Raw genomic sequence first — 20,750 nt, forward strand, 5'->3', positions numbered from 1 at the left:
ATAGAAAAGATCAATGAAACTAAGAGTTGATTCTGTGAAAAAAGAAACTGGCAAATCTTTAGCTAGACTCAGAAAAAACAGGGAAAACTCAAATAAAATCACAAATGAAACTAGAAACATTACAAGTGATATCACAGTAATACAAAGAATCATAAGAGACTACTCTGAAAAATTATAAACTAACAAATTGGATAACCTAGAATAAATGGATAAATCCCCAGAAACATACAATTTACCAAGACTAAATCATGCAGAAATGAAAAATCTTAACAGACCAATAACAAGTAAGGAAATTGAATCAGAAATTAAAACAAAACAAAACAAAACCAACACCACCTCTCAACAAAGGAAAACTCAAGACCAGATGGTTTCACTGTGAATTTTACCAAACATTTAAAGAAGAATTAACACAATCCTTCTCAAACACTTCAAAAAAACTGAAGAGGAGGGAAAACTCCAAATTCATTTTACAAGGTCAGTATTATCCTGATACTGAATCCAGGTAAAGACATAAGAAAAGATAACTAGAGGCCAATATCCTTGATGAATATAGGTGTAAAAATTTTTAAGATTTTATTTATTCATTTGAGACACAGAGATACAGAGAGAGAGAGAAAGAGAGAGCATGAGCAGGGAGAGAGGCAGAGGGAGAGGGAGAAGCAGGCTCCCCGCTGAGCCAGGAGCCCGATGTGGGGCTCAATCCCAGGACCCTGGGATCATGATCTGAGCCAAAGGCAGATGCTTAACAATCTGAGCCATCCAGGCACCCACGTGTAAAAATTCTTAACAAAATACTAGCAAACTGAACTCAGCAGCACATTAAAAGGAGCATATTCCATGATCAAATTGGATTTATCCCTGGGATGCAAAGATACTTCAACATATGTAAATCAATAAATATGATACATCACATTAATAGAATAAAAGATCAAAATCATATGATCATCTCAATAGATGCAGAAAATACATTTGAAAAAATTCAACATTCATTCATGATTAAAAACACAACAAACTGGATATGGGGGAGCATATTTCAACATAATAAATACCATATGACAAGCACACAGCATTATACTTGATGTTGAAAGGTTGGAAGATTTTTCTCCAAGAGCAGGAAAAAGACAAGGGTGCCCACTCTCACCACCCCTATTTAACATAGTACTGGAAGTCTTAGACAGAGTAGTCAGGCAAGAAAAAGAAATAAAAGTCATCCAAATTTGAAAGGAAGAAGTAAATTGTCTCCATTTGCAGATGACATGATTTTAAGATATAGACTATCCTATAGACTCCACCAAAAACCCCACAAAACAGTTAGAACTAATCAACAAATTCAGTAAAGTTGCAGAATACAAAATCAACATACAGAAATCAGTAGCATCTCTGTACACTTACAGTGAAATATCTGAAAAAGAAATAAACAGTTCTACTTACAATAACATCAAAAACAATAAAATACTTAGGAATAAACTAAGTAGGTAAAATCTGTATATTGAAAACTACAAGACTTTGATGAAAGAAATTGAAGAGGATTTAAACAGAAAGATATCCCATGTTCATGGATTGGAAGAACTAGTAATACTGTTAAAATGTTCATACTACCCAAAGCCCCCTATAGATTCAATGTAATTCCTATAAATATTCCAATGGCATTTTTTACAGATATAAAAAAAGACAATCCTGAAATTCTTTTGGAATGACAAAAACCCTGAATAGCCAAAGTAATCCTGAGAAAGATGAACAAAGCTGGAGGCATCACACTCCTTGATTTCAAACTGTATTCCAAAACTATACTACTCAATACGGTAGATAAATGGCATAAAAACAGATATATAGGCCAGTGGAGCAGAATTGAGAGCCCCCCCTTAAGATAAACCCTCATGAATACAGTCAACCAATATTTGACAAGTACACTAAGTATACTCCATGGGGGAAAAGGACAGTCTCTTCAATAATGGTGCTGGGGAAATTGGATATGTACATGCAAAAGAAGGAAACTTGACTACTATCTTATATCATTCACAAAAATTAACTGAAAAGGGATTACAGACTTAAATGTAAGACCTGAAACCATAAAACTCCTAGAGGAAAATATAGGGAAAATGTTCTTTGACATTGGTCTTTGCAATGATTTTTGGGCTATGACACTTAAAGCACAAGCAACAAAAGCAAAAATAAACAAGTGGGACTACACCAAAATAAAAAGCATCTACACAGCAAATGAAACAATTAACAAAATGAAAAGGCAACCTATGGAATGGCAGAAAATACTTGCAAACTACATATCTGATAAAGGGTAATGTCCAAAATATATAAGGAACTCTTACAACTCAATAGCACAAAAACAAATAATACATTCCAATTTTAGTATGTGTGCTGCTGAAGCGAGAACAAAAAACAAGTAATTCAATTAAAAAAATAGGCAGAGGACCTGAATAGACATTCTTCCAAAGAAGATATTCAAATGGTCCACAGGTACATGAAAAGGTGCTTAACATCACTAATTATTAGGGAGATACAAATCAAAACCACAATGAGATATCACTTACAGCAGTTAGAATGACTACTATCAAAAAGACAAGAGATAGTAAATGCTGGTGAGGCTGTGAAGAAAAGGGAACCCTTATGAACTGTTGGTAAGGTCACAAATTGATTTAGCCACTATGGGAAATAGTATGGAGGTTCCTCCTTGTCCTTTGCTGGTTTTGGTACTATCTTTTTCATCATAAGTTCTTTTTTTCTTTCAAGATTTTATTTAAATTCAAATTAGCTCACATATAGTGTAGTATTTGTTTCAAGGGTAGAATTTAGTGATTCATCAGTTGCATATAACACCCAGTGCTCCTTACATCAAGTACCTTCCTTAATCCCCATCACCCGATTACCCCACCCCCACCCACCTCGCCTCCAGCAACCCTCAATTTGTTCCTTATATTTAAGAGTCTCTTACCGTTTGCCTCCCTCTCTGTCTTTATCTTCTTTTATTTTTCCTTCCCTTCCTCTATGTTCATTCCTTTCTTAAATTCTTAAATTCCACAGGGTGAAATCATATGGTATTTGTTATCTATCATAAGTTTTTAATTTTGGACAAGTCAAAGATGTCTTTTTCTTTATGAATTTTAACATTAATGTTATGTAAAGAAATAACTTTCTTCAACATAGTAGAGAGATTCACTACATTTTCTCCTACTATTTCCTTAAGGGGTGGGAGAATGGGTGAAGGTGAGCAAAAGGAACAAACTTCCAGCTAAAAGATAAAAATTCTGAGTATGTAAATCTACAGCATGGTGACTATGTTTAATAACATTGTATTGTATATTTGAAAGTTGCTAAGAGAGTAGATCTTGAAAGTTCTCACCATAAGAAAAATCTGTAGCTATATGAGGCTAAATAAGTTTAAGTAAACTTATTATAGTAATGATTTCATAATATACACATATATCAAATCATTATGTTGTATGCCTTAAACTTATACAATGTTATATGTCAGTTACATCTCAATAAAAACAGAAAAAACTCATTTTCGTTCATTTAATCTGTATTTTCCTTTATATTCTTTAACATGTTCATGGTAGTTAAAATCCCTTTGCACTAACTCAAGTAGCTAGAACACTTGTGACTTTTCCTTATTATCTTTTTTCTCTTGATTTATCAGTCATGTTTTCTGCATTCTCTTTATGTCTCATATTTTTTAATACATGCTGGATATTGTATATAAATGAACCATAGTGACTGAGGAAGTTGATATTTATTTTTCTCAGGAGGTGGTTCATCATTTCCTCCATGAGGCAGAGCTGAAAGCCTGATTACTTCAATCCAATCAGGGATTGAGCAGCTTTGGGCTATGTAGGTTTGGCTCTCCTAGGCTTTTGACCTCCAACACCATGGTTCTTTTATATATACAATAACCAGCACACACAATAATAGTTGCTCTCCCATACTGTATAATATTGATATTAATAATGTCCAACAGCAAAGTTATCTGATAATGGATTTCCCATATTTGTTTTGTATTCTTTCTGAACATAATATTTGCCTTTAACTTTGAGGCTACTTTTTTTTTTTTTAATTTTATTTATTTATTTGAGAGAGAGAGTGTGAGCAGGGGGAAGAGCAGAGGGAGAGGGACAAACAGACTCCGTGCTGAGAGCCTGATACAGGGCTCAATCCTATGACCCTGAGATCATGACCTGAGCCATAATCAAGAGTTGGACGCTCAGTTGGTGACTGAGACACCCAGGTGCCCCAAGGCTATTTTTACGTCTCTTGGAAATACAGTGACCTATACCTGGTTTTAAAGACTGCAGTGATGATCATTAGTATGACTTTTTTTTAGAGACACAATTCATCAAGTTTGTGCTGAACAGCTTTATTGGTTTTGTAAAAATTCCATTGTTTTACCAGAAAGTAGCTCACTATGCTTGCCTTGAAAATTAGATAAAAACATTGATGGATCATGTCATTATTTGTCAAATTTTTATAAATGCCGATTATTGGAGGAATAGACTGCCAGTCCAAAAAAATACCAATTTTCAGAAATTCATCTTTGTACTTCCTATTGATTGATTGATTGATTGATGGCACTTATTTGAATTCTCTACATCAGCATACACTGATGCACATTTTTAATTTATACTGGAGTCCTATTCACAATTTAACCTTACATTTTTTTAAGTTTTTATTTAAATTCTTGTTAGTTAACATACAGTATAATATTGGTTTCAGGTATATAATTTAGTAATTCAATACTTCCATACAACACCTGGTGCTCATCACAAGTGCCCTCTTTAATCCCCACCACCCATTTAACCCAACCCCCACCCCACCACCCGTCTGATAACCATCAGTTTATTCTCTACAGTTAAGTAAGAGTCTGTTTCTTGGTTTGACTCTCTCTTCCCCATGCTCATTTGTTCTGTTTCTTAAATTCCACATATAAACAAGATCATACGGTATTTGTATTTCTCTGACTGACTTATTTCACTTAGCATAATACTCATTAGCTCCACTCACGTTGCAAATAGAAAAATTTCATTCTTTTTTATGGCTGAGTAATATTCCATTGTATATCTCTACCATATCTTCTTCATCCATTCTTACATCTTTCAAAGTATATATTTTTTTCTTTTTGAACACTGCTTTTAAGCTTTCATGAACAGCTCTGAGCCACTGATCTACTCTGAGAATTAGGGTTGTATTACAACACAATGCTGGTAAGAAAAACATGTAAAAATGGTCAATGTAGAAAATAGCATAGTTGTGATGAATTGTTAATGAGACAAATTACCAACGAAGAAATACTAATAGAATTAACAAGGGATGCTTGTTGTCGGATACCAAACAGTCATCAAAGTGATCCCATGGTACCCACAACCTTGTAGGAAAGGGAAATTACCAAAAGCCTTGCAACATGATCATTGGGGACCCACTGTCTTTAGGAATAAGTTTAGAGCCTTGCTAATAGAGAGAACACATTTTCTTCCAATATGGTTTTAGATTAAAGCTTGCAAATTCATGCCCTGAGGGCTGTATTGCATCACAAACATCTTTGTTTGGTCTGTACAGTATTTTTAAAAATTTTGAAATTTCATATAAAAATCTGGTACCTTTTGAACAAACAAAAATCACTCCCTCATGTCAACCCCTGGAGCTGGGTAGAAGTTGTTCTTAGTTAAAACCTGCATGCTCCAAATTGCCAGTTAGCATCACTTCTTATTTTGAAACACGGGGTGCCTGGGTGGCTCAGTCAGTTAGGCATCTGCCTTTGGCCCAGTCATGATCCTGAGGTCCTGAGACCGAGTCCCACATTGGGTTCCCTGCTCAGCTGGGAGTCTGCTTCTCCTTCTCCCTCTGCCCCTTCCCCCTGTTTGTGCTCTCTCTCTCAAATAAATAAATAAAATCTTTAAAAAAAAAAAAAAAAAGAAAGAAAGAAAGAAAAAAAACACTTGGCTTGCTTTATGCCCTAACATTACTTACTTGGCTTCTGTAAGCACTTGTGGTTTTAACTTGCGTTTTCCTCATTGTTAGCAGAATTGAGCCTTTCCTGTTTTCTCTTTTGTGAATGGCCCATTTGTCTCTTATAATTTTTCTATTCTGTTAGTTTTTTCTTATTGATATACATATAGTCTGAATTAGTCCCTTGAGGTTTATATGTGTTGTGAAGGCTTTCTCCTAGTTTACACTGATTTTCCTTTTTTTTTTTTAAGTTTGTGTTTTCCCTCCACTGTTTTTGTGCTCCTCTTTGTAATTGTATTTCCTGTTCCTCCAAAATAAGGCCCCAGGAACCCCCAGGTTCAAATATGTCCCTGAGCTTGGTCCACTGCTGTCTTGTATTCATGCTTGGGTATTCGTTCACCAACCTTAAACCCCAGGATAGAAGATGTGACACAGCAGGACTCCCTCTTCCATGGCACGAGTCCTTTGCTGACTTGAGAGGTGGCAGTGGCAGCCAACATTGAAAAAGGACTGGAACTTTTCCTTGGAACTGGGCTGTGATGAGAAGTGCTTCAGGAATCTCAACATCTTTTCCTTGACCCCTCCCACTAGTTTCTGAGGATAGAGTAGAAAATAATCTTCTTGGAAGGGACTGATAACAATTCCAAAAGACAAAACACATACTTCCAATGCACTGTGTTTCAGATAGCCTAGATTTAATTCAGCTGCCAAATGAGCTGATTGATGTATTCGCCTCAATAACCAGGTAAGCCCACCTCCTTGAGGAAGCCCACCCTGTTATTGGCAGCAGGAGGGGCCCATGAGAAATGGAAAGGACATAAGAACTCAGAGATCATCTGGAAATTCTTCCCTGGAAAGGCAATTTCATGAATGAGGTCTTCTGAGCATATAACACCATCCTTCCCCAGGTGCTTCTCAATCACTGTGTTGTCAGTCAAAGGGATGGCTTTATTCTTCTTCCTTTTTTTTTGTAAGTACCTCCATGCTCATCGTGGAGCCCAACAGGGGGCTTGAACTCAGGGCCCTGAGATCAAGACCAGAGCTGAGATCAAGAGTCAAAAGCTTAACCCACTGATCCACCCACGTGCCCCAGGATGGTTTTATTCTTGACTTTGGCTTGTCTACGTTTCCAGATGTGCTCCCGGACAGACTTCAAATTTGGAAATCCCCAGGTCACATAAGGTTCATTTTTATATACGCAGCATTTTTATGGTCTGGGGGGATCACTCTGACAAAGACACCACTGAAAATCTTCAGGCGAAGCCTTGCAGGGGTCCTCTGTACCCATTAATCCTTTGGATGTGAACAACAAAGTCCAAGGAATGTTTATCTGGCACTTCTAAGCCATGATGTTTCACTTCTAAGATGTTTGAGGCACACCCTGTCACGTTGCTGTCGCCAGGAATCGTAGGAATCATTCCAGTCGCTTAAACTTGAGCTCTTTTATGTTCTTCTGCTCCTTCTTGTCTGAAAGCACCTGCTTTGCTTGAGTGGCTTTAAGGGCCCGATAAGCCTTCCTCTTTTTCAGGAGATTTTCTGGAGCCAAAGGGATCTTTTTTCTTTGCTCTTGCTCCGCCATGTTTCCAAAGCTCTAAGCATGCATTTCGATGAGTAGAGATTTTATATTTTCACGTAGTTCAATCTATTAAACCTCTCCCATACAGTTTGTGCTTAGTTTTTGAAATACCAAGAACCATTTTGGCAATATTTCAACAGCTTTACCTATATGACACAATGTATTTTATATACATAATACAAATATGTTAAAATAATAAATATGACTAAATTATACAGCTGTAACTAGTTTAAATATTGTAATTAAAATTGTACAATTAAAATAAGCATGCCAGCCAATGGTTTAAAAAAAAGTTTCACTTTGGTATTTATTTAGCTTTTGAGCTACTGAAATCAATGGCCAGAGTGAAGCAATGATCTGATGCTTGTGGGTGGCAACCTTGGAGAATCTCAGCCTCTTCCTCCATCCCACCCTATTTTTGTCTTTCATAGCAGATATTTATCTCAATTTGAGATTATATTATTTTCTTTATAATCATAATCTTAAAAAGCTTAAAATAGTACTAAATTTCACATGGAATAAAACATATTCTCAGCATCTTACCATTCTTAGTGGTTTCTACTTTAGCCTTAAATATAATTATGTAAACTCTTATCTAGACTGTTGTTTTAACTTAGTGCTGTCTAAAAATAATGCAAAAGGGAAAATATAGAGCCCAAATTAACCATAACTACCTCTGCTTTCTGAGGAAGGCAGAGCAATTCATATCAGCGAAGAAAGAAATCTCTCTATGGCTCTTTTCTCCTAACATACACTGGTGGAAGAGAGAGAAGGGTTCGAGAAATTCCAGTTTGGCAGAGCCTTTGGATATTCAAATAGAGTCCCAGCGCTTAGTTCTTCAGAGGAAGGGCCAGAGATTTGGGGGTGGAGGACAGAGAAGAAGAAAGAGGGGAAGAGAGGGCTAAGTAGTTCGGCAGAAGGCTGGAGCCTGAGCTGGTAAATATGTTCAAGGAACTTTTTAAGGAAAAAGATTGGAGATTCGAGATGCCTCCACTCTCCCTGGTAATTCAGATCTTTGTTATAATCTGCTTTATATACACATGCTTTGTGTGAACAATGCTTTTGAGGAAAGGAAATCTGTTTTATGTGATGCAAGGTATAGCGGGGACAGCATGTGTGGGATAGTGAGATGACCCTCCTATTGAACCAGCTCAGCTGTGGAAGATGATATGCACAGATAGGAGTTGGGTGGTTTTGTGCTCCTCAAAGACATTGAGAAGAATGTGTGCCTTCACTCACCCTCAGCAAGGGGCTCAGGCAACGTTATTAGGATCTCCTGTCATCTGAGTGATACAAACTAAGGAAAAGAACAGGCAGCATATAATGGCCACTTGTTCTTTGCAATTCTGAAGTCCAGGCAATATTATTAGGATCTCCTGTCATCTGAGTGATACAAACTAAGGAAAAGAACAGGAAGCATATAGCAATCACTTGTCCTTTGCAATTCTGAAGTCCAGCCAGGCACATATCTACAGGGGGCAACAAATATTTCCCTGGTCATTATTTGTTTGAAGCTCTTGAATTTATCCTCTGTGATCTTGGCTCTACACTTTTGTTTTTTCTTTTCATTAGAAGATGTTCTCTCAACCTGCTTCTTGCCCATAAAACAGTGGGGGCCTAGAGAGCTCTATTCATTTTGAACTGTCTCTATGCCTTTTAGTTAAAGCTTATGGTACTTTAGTAAGTATTTATCTTAAAAATGTTCCGGGTTCCCTCTGAATGTTACTGGGTATCACACCATAGCAAAAACAAACAAACAACAACAAAAAACTATATTCATATTTTTTTTTTCTAAAATGGGCTTCTCTTTGGCCCACAGGCAAGGCTGTTGTGGGAAAATAGGCCCTTAATATTCTTAGAAAGTGTCTAGATGGGAGAGTCTACTAGATGCCGCCTTTAGTCTTATAGAGGTTTTAACCAGGGATTTTTAGCCAAACCCTTGATTTAATCTTTACTCTGAGGCCCATTTCTTACTTTGATAATGTTTTGCTGGCCTGAATGGCTGTCCTCGGTTTTCTATATTTCTTCTTTATCCTGCCTAAAAACTAAACAGTTCCTTGTTCAGTTAATCTCTCTCTTCCTGTATTTTATCAATGTGGCTGAGAGAAGCCAATTGTATTTTCAGTATTTTGCCTGGAAATCTCCTTATCCACATCAGCAAATTCAGAGCCATTGACTGGAGGCCTAAGAGGTGAGAAAGAGTGATGAAACCAAACAGTTCTGGAGCTGGGGCAGTTGTACATCAACCGGACAGGTGATACCCTCATTTGCTCAAATCGGTGAGTTCATTAGCTGCATCTCCTAGCTTCCATGATCCCACAGGTGATAGTGTGGCCAAAAAATTCTACCACTCTGTAACATAGCTTACTCTTTTTTTTGAGCTTCCAAGGGCAATTTTCTCACTGTTATTCCAGGTTGATCAGACAGCTTCCTCAACGAACTTTCTCTTGCCGCCCAGTATCAGAAACAATGACGGGGGTTTTAGATTTTTGTTATAGCAGCAACCCACTTCCAGATACCAATTCTGTTTCGGATATCTGTTGTTATTGCTGTGTAATAAACCAGCCTAGCATTTAGTAGTTTAAGTCAATGTCCATTTTATTGCTCACAATTTTGTGAGTCAGGAATCTGGGCAAGGGTTAGTGGGGAACAGTTCATCTCAGCTTTGGTTTGGTCAGGTGGGGCAGATAAGTTTGGAAAATCCATGCTGTCTGCCAGTTGGTGCTGGCTGTCAGTTTGGGCACCTTGTCTCTCCTCTGTTTGACCTCTTATCATTCAGGCCCATCTCATTCCAGGTGGCCTCTCCAACAGGGTAGCCTGGACTTGTCTACATAGCAGCTGGCACCCGAGGGCAGAAACGGCAACTGCAAGATGTCATAAGACAAAGAAATCACAGTTACCATTTGCAATGAATTTTATTGGTCAGAGAAAGTCACAGGGCCAGTCCAGATTCAAGGAAAGAGGAAAGAGACTTTATTTCTTTGTTGGCAAAGTCGCAATGCAGAAAGGCATACAGGATGGGATGGATTGGTGTGACCATCTTTGGAAACAACCTACCTCACAGATAGAAGCAAAACAATCATGAATCCACATACTCTCTGAGGCCACTGTATTTCATAATCCAACAATAAACCTGATGTTCAATTACCCTTAGCAATCTGGCTTATTAAGCCAAGTGAGGTCAGAAGGGAGGTAAGACGTTAAGTAGCCGACACGGACTGCTTTTACAATATTCCTATATGTACTTGTTCGAACATTTCGAGAGACAAACCACCTGCGAAGGTAATCTGTTCCCTTGTTGAATGGCTCTAAATTCTAGAGAAGTTTTCCATTTGCAAAGATGAAGCTGCCTTTCTGGACTCCTCCCATGGTCAGTTATCTGCCCCCTGGAGCCACTCACAGGAAACCTACCCCCTTCCAAGTATGGCTGACCATATTCAGATTTAGATATTTTAAGATTTTAGATTTAGACATTTTAAGATAGTCTTCTTGACTCAACTTCAAAGACTCCACCAATGTGTTTACTTGTCTATCCCAAATCATGATTTCCAGAAACATGTGTTTATGTGTATAACATATAACTCATAGAGTGAATTTTGCTCAGTATGATATGTTTAAGAAGAGCATGTAAGAGATTATAGAAAATTTTAAAATATCTGACAATGCAAGTAAACAAGCCGTTTACTGAAAGCGGATTAAACCTTTGCCTGGCTTAGTTATTCAGTTTGATCTTAGGGATATCCAGTGCTTGAAATTTGTCTTGTCACAACTTTTTCATAACTGATTTGCTGTTTACCAAAATAATCATCTAAATGTGGCATCTTCTATAACTGGTATTCAGTAGAGGGTGCAAGTGGCTGAGTAGTAATACACAAATTCTAAGAAAAGCTGAAGGCAAAGTTTGTTGTTATAACTGATAAAAAAAACAGCCCAGATACAACAAAGTTGGTTTGATGCCTTGTGTGCCAAAATGAAAAATACAGAGCATGTATGACTGGCTGGAGAATCATTTCTCTCTGTGGATGGTGCTTAAGTAAGAAGGTGCCTCAAACCCAAAATTAGAATGAAACTTTTACTAGTTAGGGCAGGTGGCTATAAAAAGATAAGAATAATGAAAAACTACAACCAACAAGTAGAACAAGAACTTAATCACAGCCTTGTTGACCCACAACAAGGGGTCATGTCTGATATGCCTTAGTCATGTCTTATCTTATTAAGACAACAACCCCAAATTTTCCTGACAACAGTTTTTTTTTTTTTTTTTTGGTACCAATATTTTGGGTTTGTTTGTTTGTTTTTTTTGCCTCTGAGTACCAGCCCCCTAATAAAATCAGAAAGCTTTCAAATGTGTGCTTCAAATCTGTTTATTTTATAAATAGAAATATATTTGGGGATATATGAAAGGAACAAAGTATTTATTTCACCACACAGTAAAGGACTTTAAAAATAGTCATTGTTGTATAATGGTTTTTAAAGCATTAAAGTGGGACAGTTGCTTTGAATTTATGAAGACTAACACATATATAATTAATGGCTTTCCTCTTCTATTTGTATTGTGCTTGCTTAGATTTGTTTAGGCTTAGTGAAAAGGCTATATAGAGGGGAAAAAAACAGTGTGCATAAGTAATAATAAAGATACAATGGGGACTATTAGAGAATCAAAAATAGTCCTCTGTATACAATGAGCCTGAAGATAGTTCCAGATACTTCTCTACATTCACCTTTCATCATTAGTGCATAAGTGATGTGAGACGATATTTTTCTTTTTTTTAAAGATTTTATTTATTTATTTGACAGAGGGACAGACAGCGAGAGAAGGAACACAAGCAGGGGGAGCGGGAGAGGGAGAAGCAGGCTTCCCTTGGAGCAGGGAGCCCGATGCCGGGCTCGATCCCAGGACCCTGGGACCATGACCTGAGCCGAAGGCAGCCGCTTAACGACTGAGCCACCCAGGCGCCCCAAGAAGATCTTTAAAATTGGATAAACCAAATGTGTCCTGGTTGAACATAAAAAGTGAGAAAACATAATTTTCCTAAATACATAACAGAGGATAGAAGATGGTCAGAATTACAGAAATCTTTCTAAAAATTGATTCTGAAAACAGTGGTGATGGTTGTATAACAACGTGAATATACTAAATGCCTCTGAATTATATACTTTAAAATAGTTAAAATGGTAAGTTTTGTTTTATGTATTTTACCATAATTTTAAAAATGCCCCTTCAAAATAAAACCCATAATACACCTAAATATGCCTAAAAACCTCCTTGGGTAGGACCCTAAGATCTAGCAGATTTTAGGCAGAAAGGAAAAAGGATAATCCCACAATGAATTGGCTGGGATTGCCCATCCTTTTCTTTGTTGACAACCTGCAAAATGTTTGCTAACTTCTGGGCAAGTGTGAGTTCAGTTGGCACAAGCAACAAAGAAGTGATGTGCACTTGGGCCCAGGTGGACTTGTTCTCAGGGTATCTTTGGAAATTTAATTGGTCTAAGTTCACTGTTGAACCAGTTGCAGACAGGAGCAGGCAAATTCCAGGGCTACTGATGCTCAGAGTGTCCAGAGAGTCAGCTGATTGTAAACGAAACTGGCACAAGTGGCCCTTTATATGAGTCCCTGCTGGTCACACAGAAAGACAATCCCCCATTCATTTGTTCCTTTGGATGTTTGTGGTCTTGGGGCCTTTTGGACTTTCGTTGCTGCAGATGACAGAAAATAGGAATGGGTGAATCTGATCATAGGATTTTCTTTAGGAAAAAGGTCAGGTTAAAAATAAAATAACAACAGCATCAAATGGGAAAGATAGACAACATCAGGCAGTGAGCAAATAATTCCAGCTTTTATCTTAAAATGTAGGTTGACCTAGCATAACTCCAGGCCTGGTGACAGACTCTATTATACGATCACAGACTGTGATAGGAATAACTGAGATCACCTGATATTCTGGCTTTCTCATAATTACCAGACACCTCAGTTGACGTTGTTGGAACCCAGGTTGGGTAGGAACACGATGGTTCTTTGGCAGAGAAGTTTCTACGTTCACCACAACGGGGAAGTGCAAATAGGAAGGGTTTATATCATTGGGGGTTGGGATGCTAATCAGTTGTGCCACTAGGGGGCGACAGTCTAACTACAAGAAGCTATCACAAGACTGTCTGGGGTATTCTCTAAAGCACTGTGTCTCTGATGGACTTTGAAAAACAAACTGAGGGTTCTAGAGGGGAGGGGGTGGGGGGATGGGTTAGCCTGGTGATGGGTATTAAAGAGGGCACATTCTGCAAGGAGCACTGGGTGTTATACGCAAATAATGAATCATGGAACACTGCATCAAAAACTAAAACAAAACAAATGTAGTTAAGTGTGTACCTGTATATACAAATTTATATACTTTTCTTGTAAATCATTAAACAATATCCAAACATGAGTATTTTCGTGCAAATAAAGTAAAAGACTGTTTCAGGATCGTTTCAAAAAAAAAAAAGCACTGTGTCTCAAACTTTAATGTACGTATAGATTAAGTGAGGAGCCCGTCAAAATACAGTCTTTGATTCCGTAGATTGTACATTCCTAACAAGCTTCTAGGTGATGCTCATGCTGTTGGTCTGAGGATCACACTTCATGTAGAAAGACTCTAAAAAACTTAGGGCCAACTAGGGGGAGACTAGCATGATTCCAGTTGGATCTAGTATTTCTACTAATAGATTGAAAGTTTAAAAATCTAACTTTTGATCTAAAGAATTGATTACAAACATGAAATTCTAACTTTAACAAAGTGCTCTGAAATCATTCATTCATATGTCTTAGGCTAGAGCTAGTGGATTTGAGCTGGAAGAAGGATGACTTCCAAGAGGGTGTTCAGAAATGTATAGAGGGTGTTATTGGTTGCTATGAAAACATAGAAACACTACTGTGATTTAGTGCTTGTAGGCCCAAGACTCTCATCGTCTGGCAATATGTAAGAGAGTTCTGAACAAAGAATTATCCCATCCAAAATGCCAAGAGAGCCCCCATTAAGATATCTGACCAATACTAGTGGAGACAAATGCTGCACCCATTACCAAAAACCTCAGCCAATTAGTTCTTTGAACATATTTTAAAATGCAGAGCCTGGAACAGTACACCCTACCCATGTGCTTTAGCTCATCTTTTTAGAGTTTTGGCTGCCTTTAGGATTTTCCAGTGGGAAGTGAGGCCTTTCTGTCTAGTGTTTCACATGCAGTACCATAGTTTGATAAAGTCATGGCCATTCTCACAACAGAGAATGAACCCAACAGGAAAGACTTACAGAGTCTGGATTCATCAACATTCTGTGTGAAAAATCAGAAAAAGGAACTTCCAGCGTCCCCCTTGAGGTGATAACCCTCTGCTGCTGACGGTGCTCACCTTCCTCCAAACATGGGGCCATGACCATTGTGCCTAACTCCAAACACAAATGCTTCCAATGCTTCGGGGTCTATCAAATTCCCACCAAATTCTTCCGCAAAAGGGAGAGTCCCACAGTCCTAGATTTGTTGGCCATGAAAAGCTTTTCTAAGGTTCAAAACAGATTCTGACTTCTGATCCCAACAGATATAGTTGAACATTATCATGAGTGTATTAGAAATTCTTGTGGTAACTTAGTATGGCAAAAAAAATACAGATATGAGAAATAAAATAGGGAAATAAAGACGTGACCTAGGGCAGTATTCAGAAAGAAAAGAAGGAAAACCCGAATCAACTTAACATGGTAGAAAGGAGGCCTTCACAACTGCTATTTCAGAGACTAATTAAAAAAAAGATGAAATAATAGATACTGCAATAAACATATTCAATACAGTATAAGGAAAAAATTGTATAGCTTTTTGAGCTTCCATATAAAGTTCAAGAGATGGGCAACTTCTGAAAGGATTTGGAAGGGTCAATCTGATTTCGTCCGGGAAAAACTTTCTTCATCCTGGCTTGGTCCTGGGTATTGCTAGATAGACAGGAAATGTGTCTTGCACCCCAGGGGAGCAGTTTCTGTGCCAAGATGCCAAGTCCCCCATGACCACACTGCAATGACCTGAAGGAGATACTCTGTCACTGATCACTGCATTCTAAGAACTCTCAGATCAGTAAACGTTGACCCGATAAAAAATTAATTACGTAAATAAAATAATGTGCACATAACACCCCTAATAATCTGTACACATGAAAACGTTTCGTCTTTCAAGTGTTATTAAACAACAATAACAGCAACAACAACAATTCTTATGGGGCACCTGGGTGGCTCATTTGGTTAAGCGTCCAACTCTTGATCCCAGCTCAGGTCTTGATCTCAGAGTGGTAAGTTCAAGCCCTGCACTGGGCTCCACCCTGGTGCAGAGCCTACTTAAAAAAATAATTCCCTAACACAGGCTCCCTGGAATGCTGGAAAGCTGGCTGATTTTCAGGGCCCTGGGCACTGGCCCGGGATGAGAACTGGCTGCACTGAGGCCAACTTCACTTCAAGAACTAGGAGCTCTCCATGTTGGTGAATGCTCTCTTAAAACTAACAGGGGACGTTCTTCTGAAATGGTGCCATGAACCCCACTGCATGAGCCTTAACAAGAATTTGACAGTATTTCCTTTGCAGGACAAGCTTTTACTGGCAGCTGTGAGCCCTGGAAGGAACTTCGGGTCAGGAGAAAGGCCTGCATAGAAGGTTGTGTCTGCTTTGCTCTGCTTCATGGTTCACTTCTGTTAAGTTCTGTACCTGGGTTACAGCAGGTGTGTGCGTGCGTGCGTGCGTGTGTGTGTGTGTGAATGTGTGCGCTCGCATGTCCTTCCTGTCAACCTGTAAGCTACCTGCGATGATACAGGCCACAGTTTGGAAGTGCACAGAACATGTCATTTCTTATTTTGTTTACGTAATTTCTTGCCTCCTTTCAATACTTCCCATTTCTTGCAGGGAAACAAAACAAACAAACCAACAGAACCCAACTAAAAGTCCCATCGAGTGTAAACCTTAGATGCACACGATACTTTTAACCATCCTGTGGGTACTTCTCAGCCTTCCAGTTTCCTTCTGACCAGGTATTCTCATCTGCTATGGTCTTCCGCTAGATCCTGGTGATACCTGATGGGCTGCCTGATTGCTGGGCTCCCTGCTGGCTTCTGAGCTGAGGTCTGAGCTGGTAGATTTGTAGTGCGACCTGCAACCTCCTCAAGAGCCATTCCCATGGGGCATAGTCCCCAAGGCCCTGCTTCGCCTCCATCTCACTTTTCCTCCATCTAAGAGCCCATAGTGCCCTCCATGCAACCCCTTTGTGCCCTGTGCAGCCTGGCCTCATCCCACCACCATTGACTCAGGGCCAGCCCTGTGGATCTCAGCTCAGGGCCCTGCTGGGATTGGAAAACTCCCTGGCTGACCACTCTGCTCAGTACTCCTAAGTAGGCTGGACCATCTCATGTTGGTTCAAAGGACCCCACTTGGCTGCTTCCTGCAGAGCCCACGCATTCTGCATCCCTTCCTGCTGGATCTTCATGAAGCAGGCTCAGCACCTACATCAGGTTGACCATTTGGCCAGACCCTTCTTGCTCTTCTTCTATCACCCTCCTTCAGAGGGAAGGAGGTAGGCTTTCTTTTGCATCTCCTCTCTGAGAGCCTTTTTCTGCCAGACTGAACAAAGTCCCAATGCTCAGTAGAGACAGATGGTAAGACTCTCTTCTCTCTTCACTTTAGGAGATGGTTTAAGCTGAAAGTCAGGTGTAGGCCATTTGAATGGCAGGCAAAAAAAAAAAAAAAAAAAAAAATCAACCAAATCCACAAAGCCTGGATTTCAAGCCTAGTATCTTGCCAAAGAGGGCACATACCTGGCAATAAGCCTTTTGACTCTCCTTCAAGATGTGAGAAGTTCGAATGGAATATGGCTTAAGGGTAAAATGCATTGGTTTTATATTTGTAGAATACTGTGTTTCATTACAAATGCTTTATAGGGTCTTGCAGGAGAAAACAAGACGAAGCAACAAAGAAATATTCAGATTTTTCTGAATTCAGCATCTATAATTCAGCACCTATAATGGACAAAGAGAACCATTTCCTAAAGAAAAGACTTTCCATCAAAAATTAGGTAGTAATCATATTTTGACTATCATCTGTATGTTTGACTCTGCACAATTAGAATGTTGGTTGCCACTTGTACATGCCTTTGGGTTTGCCAGTAATTCTCCTGTTCTCTTTTCAACCTACCACTACTAATTTATGTTGACCCTCAAAAAAGAAAATGAGGACTTGAATGTCAGGGCATGTGACTTGCATTCTAGGACATATTGTAACTTCCAGAGCACTGACTCAGCAATCTAATGGTTTAGGCTTCATACTCCTGACAGCTGTTTATTTCTTTCAATGTAATTTCAGAGGAAAATATCCAGAAGGGATTTGCTGCCCTAGATCTATCAGAAAACATATTTTAAGATTTTCTGTAGTTTTATAATACAAAAATTGAACACTAAACAATCATATCATAAAAGGGTTATAATTTCAGTAGCAGTTTATCTAAAATCAGGCAGAAAGGTATTTAAAGCACACACCTGAAACTTTGCAGAGATTTAATGAGGTAATGCATGGGAACCATAGAAGCTAAGAAATGTTTCCAATACCATCTGGAGGCAATCAGGGAATAATAGAATTTGAAAGAAACTTCAAGATTATCTGCGTCAGATCTCTGTTTTCCATACCTAGAAAAGTTTACTTGACTTTTGGTAGAATAAGTAGGGCTGCTCAAAGATCAGAAAGCCTTGGGATCACAGTCAGTGACTGCAAAAGGAAACCATATAGACATATATAAAGGAATATTATGTAACCATGAAAAAGAATGAAAGCTTGCCATTTGCAACAACATGAATAGATCTTTTTCTTTTTTTCTTTCTTCCTTCCTTTCTCTCTTCCTCTCTCTCTTCCCCTCTCCCTCCCTCCCTCCCCCTTCCATCCATTCTCTTTCTCCCTCCCTTCTTTCTCTCTCTCTCTTCTCCTTCCTTCCTTCCTTCCTTCCTTCCTTCCTTCCTTCCTTCCTTCCTTCCTTCCTTCCTTTCTTTTTCTTTCTTTCTTCTTCCTTTCCAGTTTAGCTCTTTTAATCAGCCAGCCAGCTTGCTAGCAACAAGGGACAGTTTCTGTTGAGGAAGGTCCTATGGAGCGGGAATGTGGTCACCAGTGACCTCTGTCCTATCCAGAGCTGCAGTAGAAAGTTGCTTGTTCATTTTTGCTTTAGCCTTGTTGTAATTCCCAGAATCAAAATAGTTTTGCCTGTTCTGCAATTGTCTCCTTAAGAAATCTGAACCTCCAGGCTTTTGCCCAGATGGGGATTTTGCTTGTAATTTTGCTTCTTCGGCTTTCTCTGGACTAGTCACTTTATCTTTTATTTCCTTCTGCTTCTCCACGGAGGCTGCCTCAGGGACGTCTGTGGACATACATCTCCCTCTTACCCCACTTCTCCGGCTCTGCCAACATGGATGGATCTTGAAGGCTTTATGTTAAATAGGTCAGGCCGATAAAGTAAATATTCTATGATCTCACTTGTATGTGGAATCTAAAACAAAGCAAAAAAAAAAAAAAAAAAAAAACCAAACCTAAAAACAAACTACTAGATGCAGAGAACAGACTGGGGGTTGCCAGAGGTGGATGGTGTGAGGTGAGTGAAATGGGTGAAGGTGGCCAAAAGATACAAACTTCCTCTTATAAAATAAGTCATGGGGGTGTCATGTGCAGCATGGTGACTATAGTTAATAACACTGCATTGCATATTTGAAAATTGCTAATAGAGTAGATCTTAAAAGTTCTCATCACAAGAAAAAAATTTGTAACTCTGTGTGGTAAGATGTTAACTAGACTTATTGTGGTGATCATTTTGTAATGTATACAAATATTGAATTATTATAGTACACCTGAAATGAATATAATGTTCTATGTCAACTATACCTCAATTAAAATAAACCCCAATTCTTAATTCCTTTTTTTTAAGATTTTATTTATTTATTTCAGAGAAAGAGAGATGAGAGATAGAGAGCACGAGAGGGAAGAGGGTCAGAGGGAGAAGCAGACTCCCCGCTGAGCAGGGAGCCCGATGTGGGACTCGATCCCGGGACTCCAGGATCATGACCCGAGCCGAAGGCAGTCGCTTAACCAACTGAGCCACCCAGGCACCCTCTTAATTCCTGATATATAGGAAAGCAATTGGCTGAAAACTCATATATTACACTTATGCCCTGCAATCTTCCTACAATCACTAGTTTGTTCTAGGAATTTGTTTTGTTGTTGTTGTCAATTAATTGAGGTTTTCCTACATAAATAATCATGTCATCTGTAAACAAAGACAATTTTATTTCTTCCTTTCCAATCTGCATACTTTCTATTTTTCTTTTTTATCTTATTGCATCAGTGAGGGCTTCCAGTATGATGTTGAATAGGAGTGGGAAGAGGGGACATTTATGGTTTTTTCCCCTATCCTGGGGGGAAAAGCATCTAGTTTCTCACCATTGAGTATTATGTAGAATTTTTATAGATATTCTTTATCAGTTTGAGGAAGTTCCCGTCATTCCTAGTTTGCTGAGAATTTTTATCTTGAATGGATGTTGGATTTTGTCAGATGCTTCTTCTGCATCTATTGATATGATCATGTTTTTTTCTTCTTTAGCCTGTTGATGTGATAGATTACATTAATTGATTTTCAAATACTGAACCAGTACTGTATTCTGGAATAAATGCCAGTTGATCATGGTATATAATTCTTTCTATACATTGTTGAATTTGACTTGCTAATTTTTTTTATTATTTTTGCATGTATGTTCATGAGGGATGTTGATCTCTAATTTTACATCCTCAAAATATTTTTGTCTAGCTTTGGTATTAACGTCATGCTGGTTTCATAGAATGAGTTAGGAAGTGTTCTCTTTGCTTTGATTTTCTCAATAGATTATAGAGTATTGATATCACTTCTTACTTAAATGATTAATAGAACTTACCCATGAAACCATCTGAGTTGGATGCTTTCTGTTTTGAAGTTTATTTATGCATTCAACTTCTTTAATAGATGTAGAACTATTCAGATATCTATTTCTCATTGTGTGAGTTTTGGTAGATTTTGTCTTTCAAGGAGTAGGTCCATTTCAACTAAGTTGTCAAATATCTGAGCATAATATTCTTTTTTATTTGAGTATAACTAACATACAGTGATAAATTAGTTTCAGGTGTACAATATAGTGATTCAACAATTCTATAAATTTCTCT

At 38.4% G+C, this 20,750-nt stretch overlaps 1 protein-coding gene and 1 pseudogene across 1 annotated transcript; both read right to left on the reverse strand.

Annotated features, from left to right (window-relative positions):
* Positions 1-6,647: 6,647 nt before the first annotated feature.
* On the reverse strand, positions 6,648-7,537 carry LOC113910391 (annotated as a pseudogene).
* Positions 7,538-18,652: 11,115 nt separating this feature from the next.
* On the reverse strand, positions 18,653-18,934 carry LOC113910138 (cAMP-regulated phosphoprotein 19-like). Its single transcript, XM_035728220.1, has one exon. The coding sequence runs from the start codon at positions 18,932-18,934 to the stop codon at positions 18,653-18,655; it is 282 nt and encodes a 93-aa protein (XP_035584113.1).
* Between the last annotated feature and the right edge of the window lie 1,816 nt (positions 18,935-20,750).

The sequence above is a fragment of the Zalophus californianus genome, chromosome 6 (assembly GCF_009762305.2).
Source record: "Zalophus californianus isolate mZalCal1 chromosome 6, mZalCal1.pri.v2, whole genome shotgun sequence".
Lineage (NCBI taxonomy): Eukaryota > Metazoa > Chordata > Mammalia > Carnivora > Otariidae > Zalophus > Zalophus californianus.

What these genes read in the sequence shown, in the direction of transcription:
- LOC113910138 (XM_035728220.1), bottom strand. Translation starts at nt 18,934, where the DNA reads ATGTCCACAGACGTCCCTGAGGCAGCCTCCGTGGAGAAGCAGAAGGAA.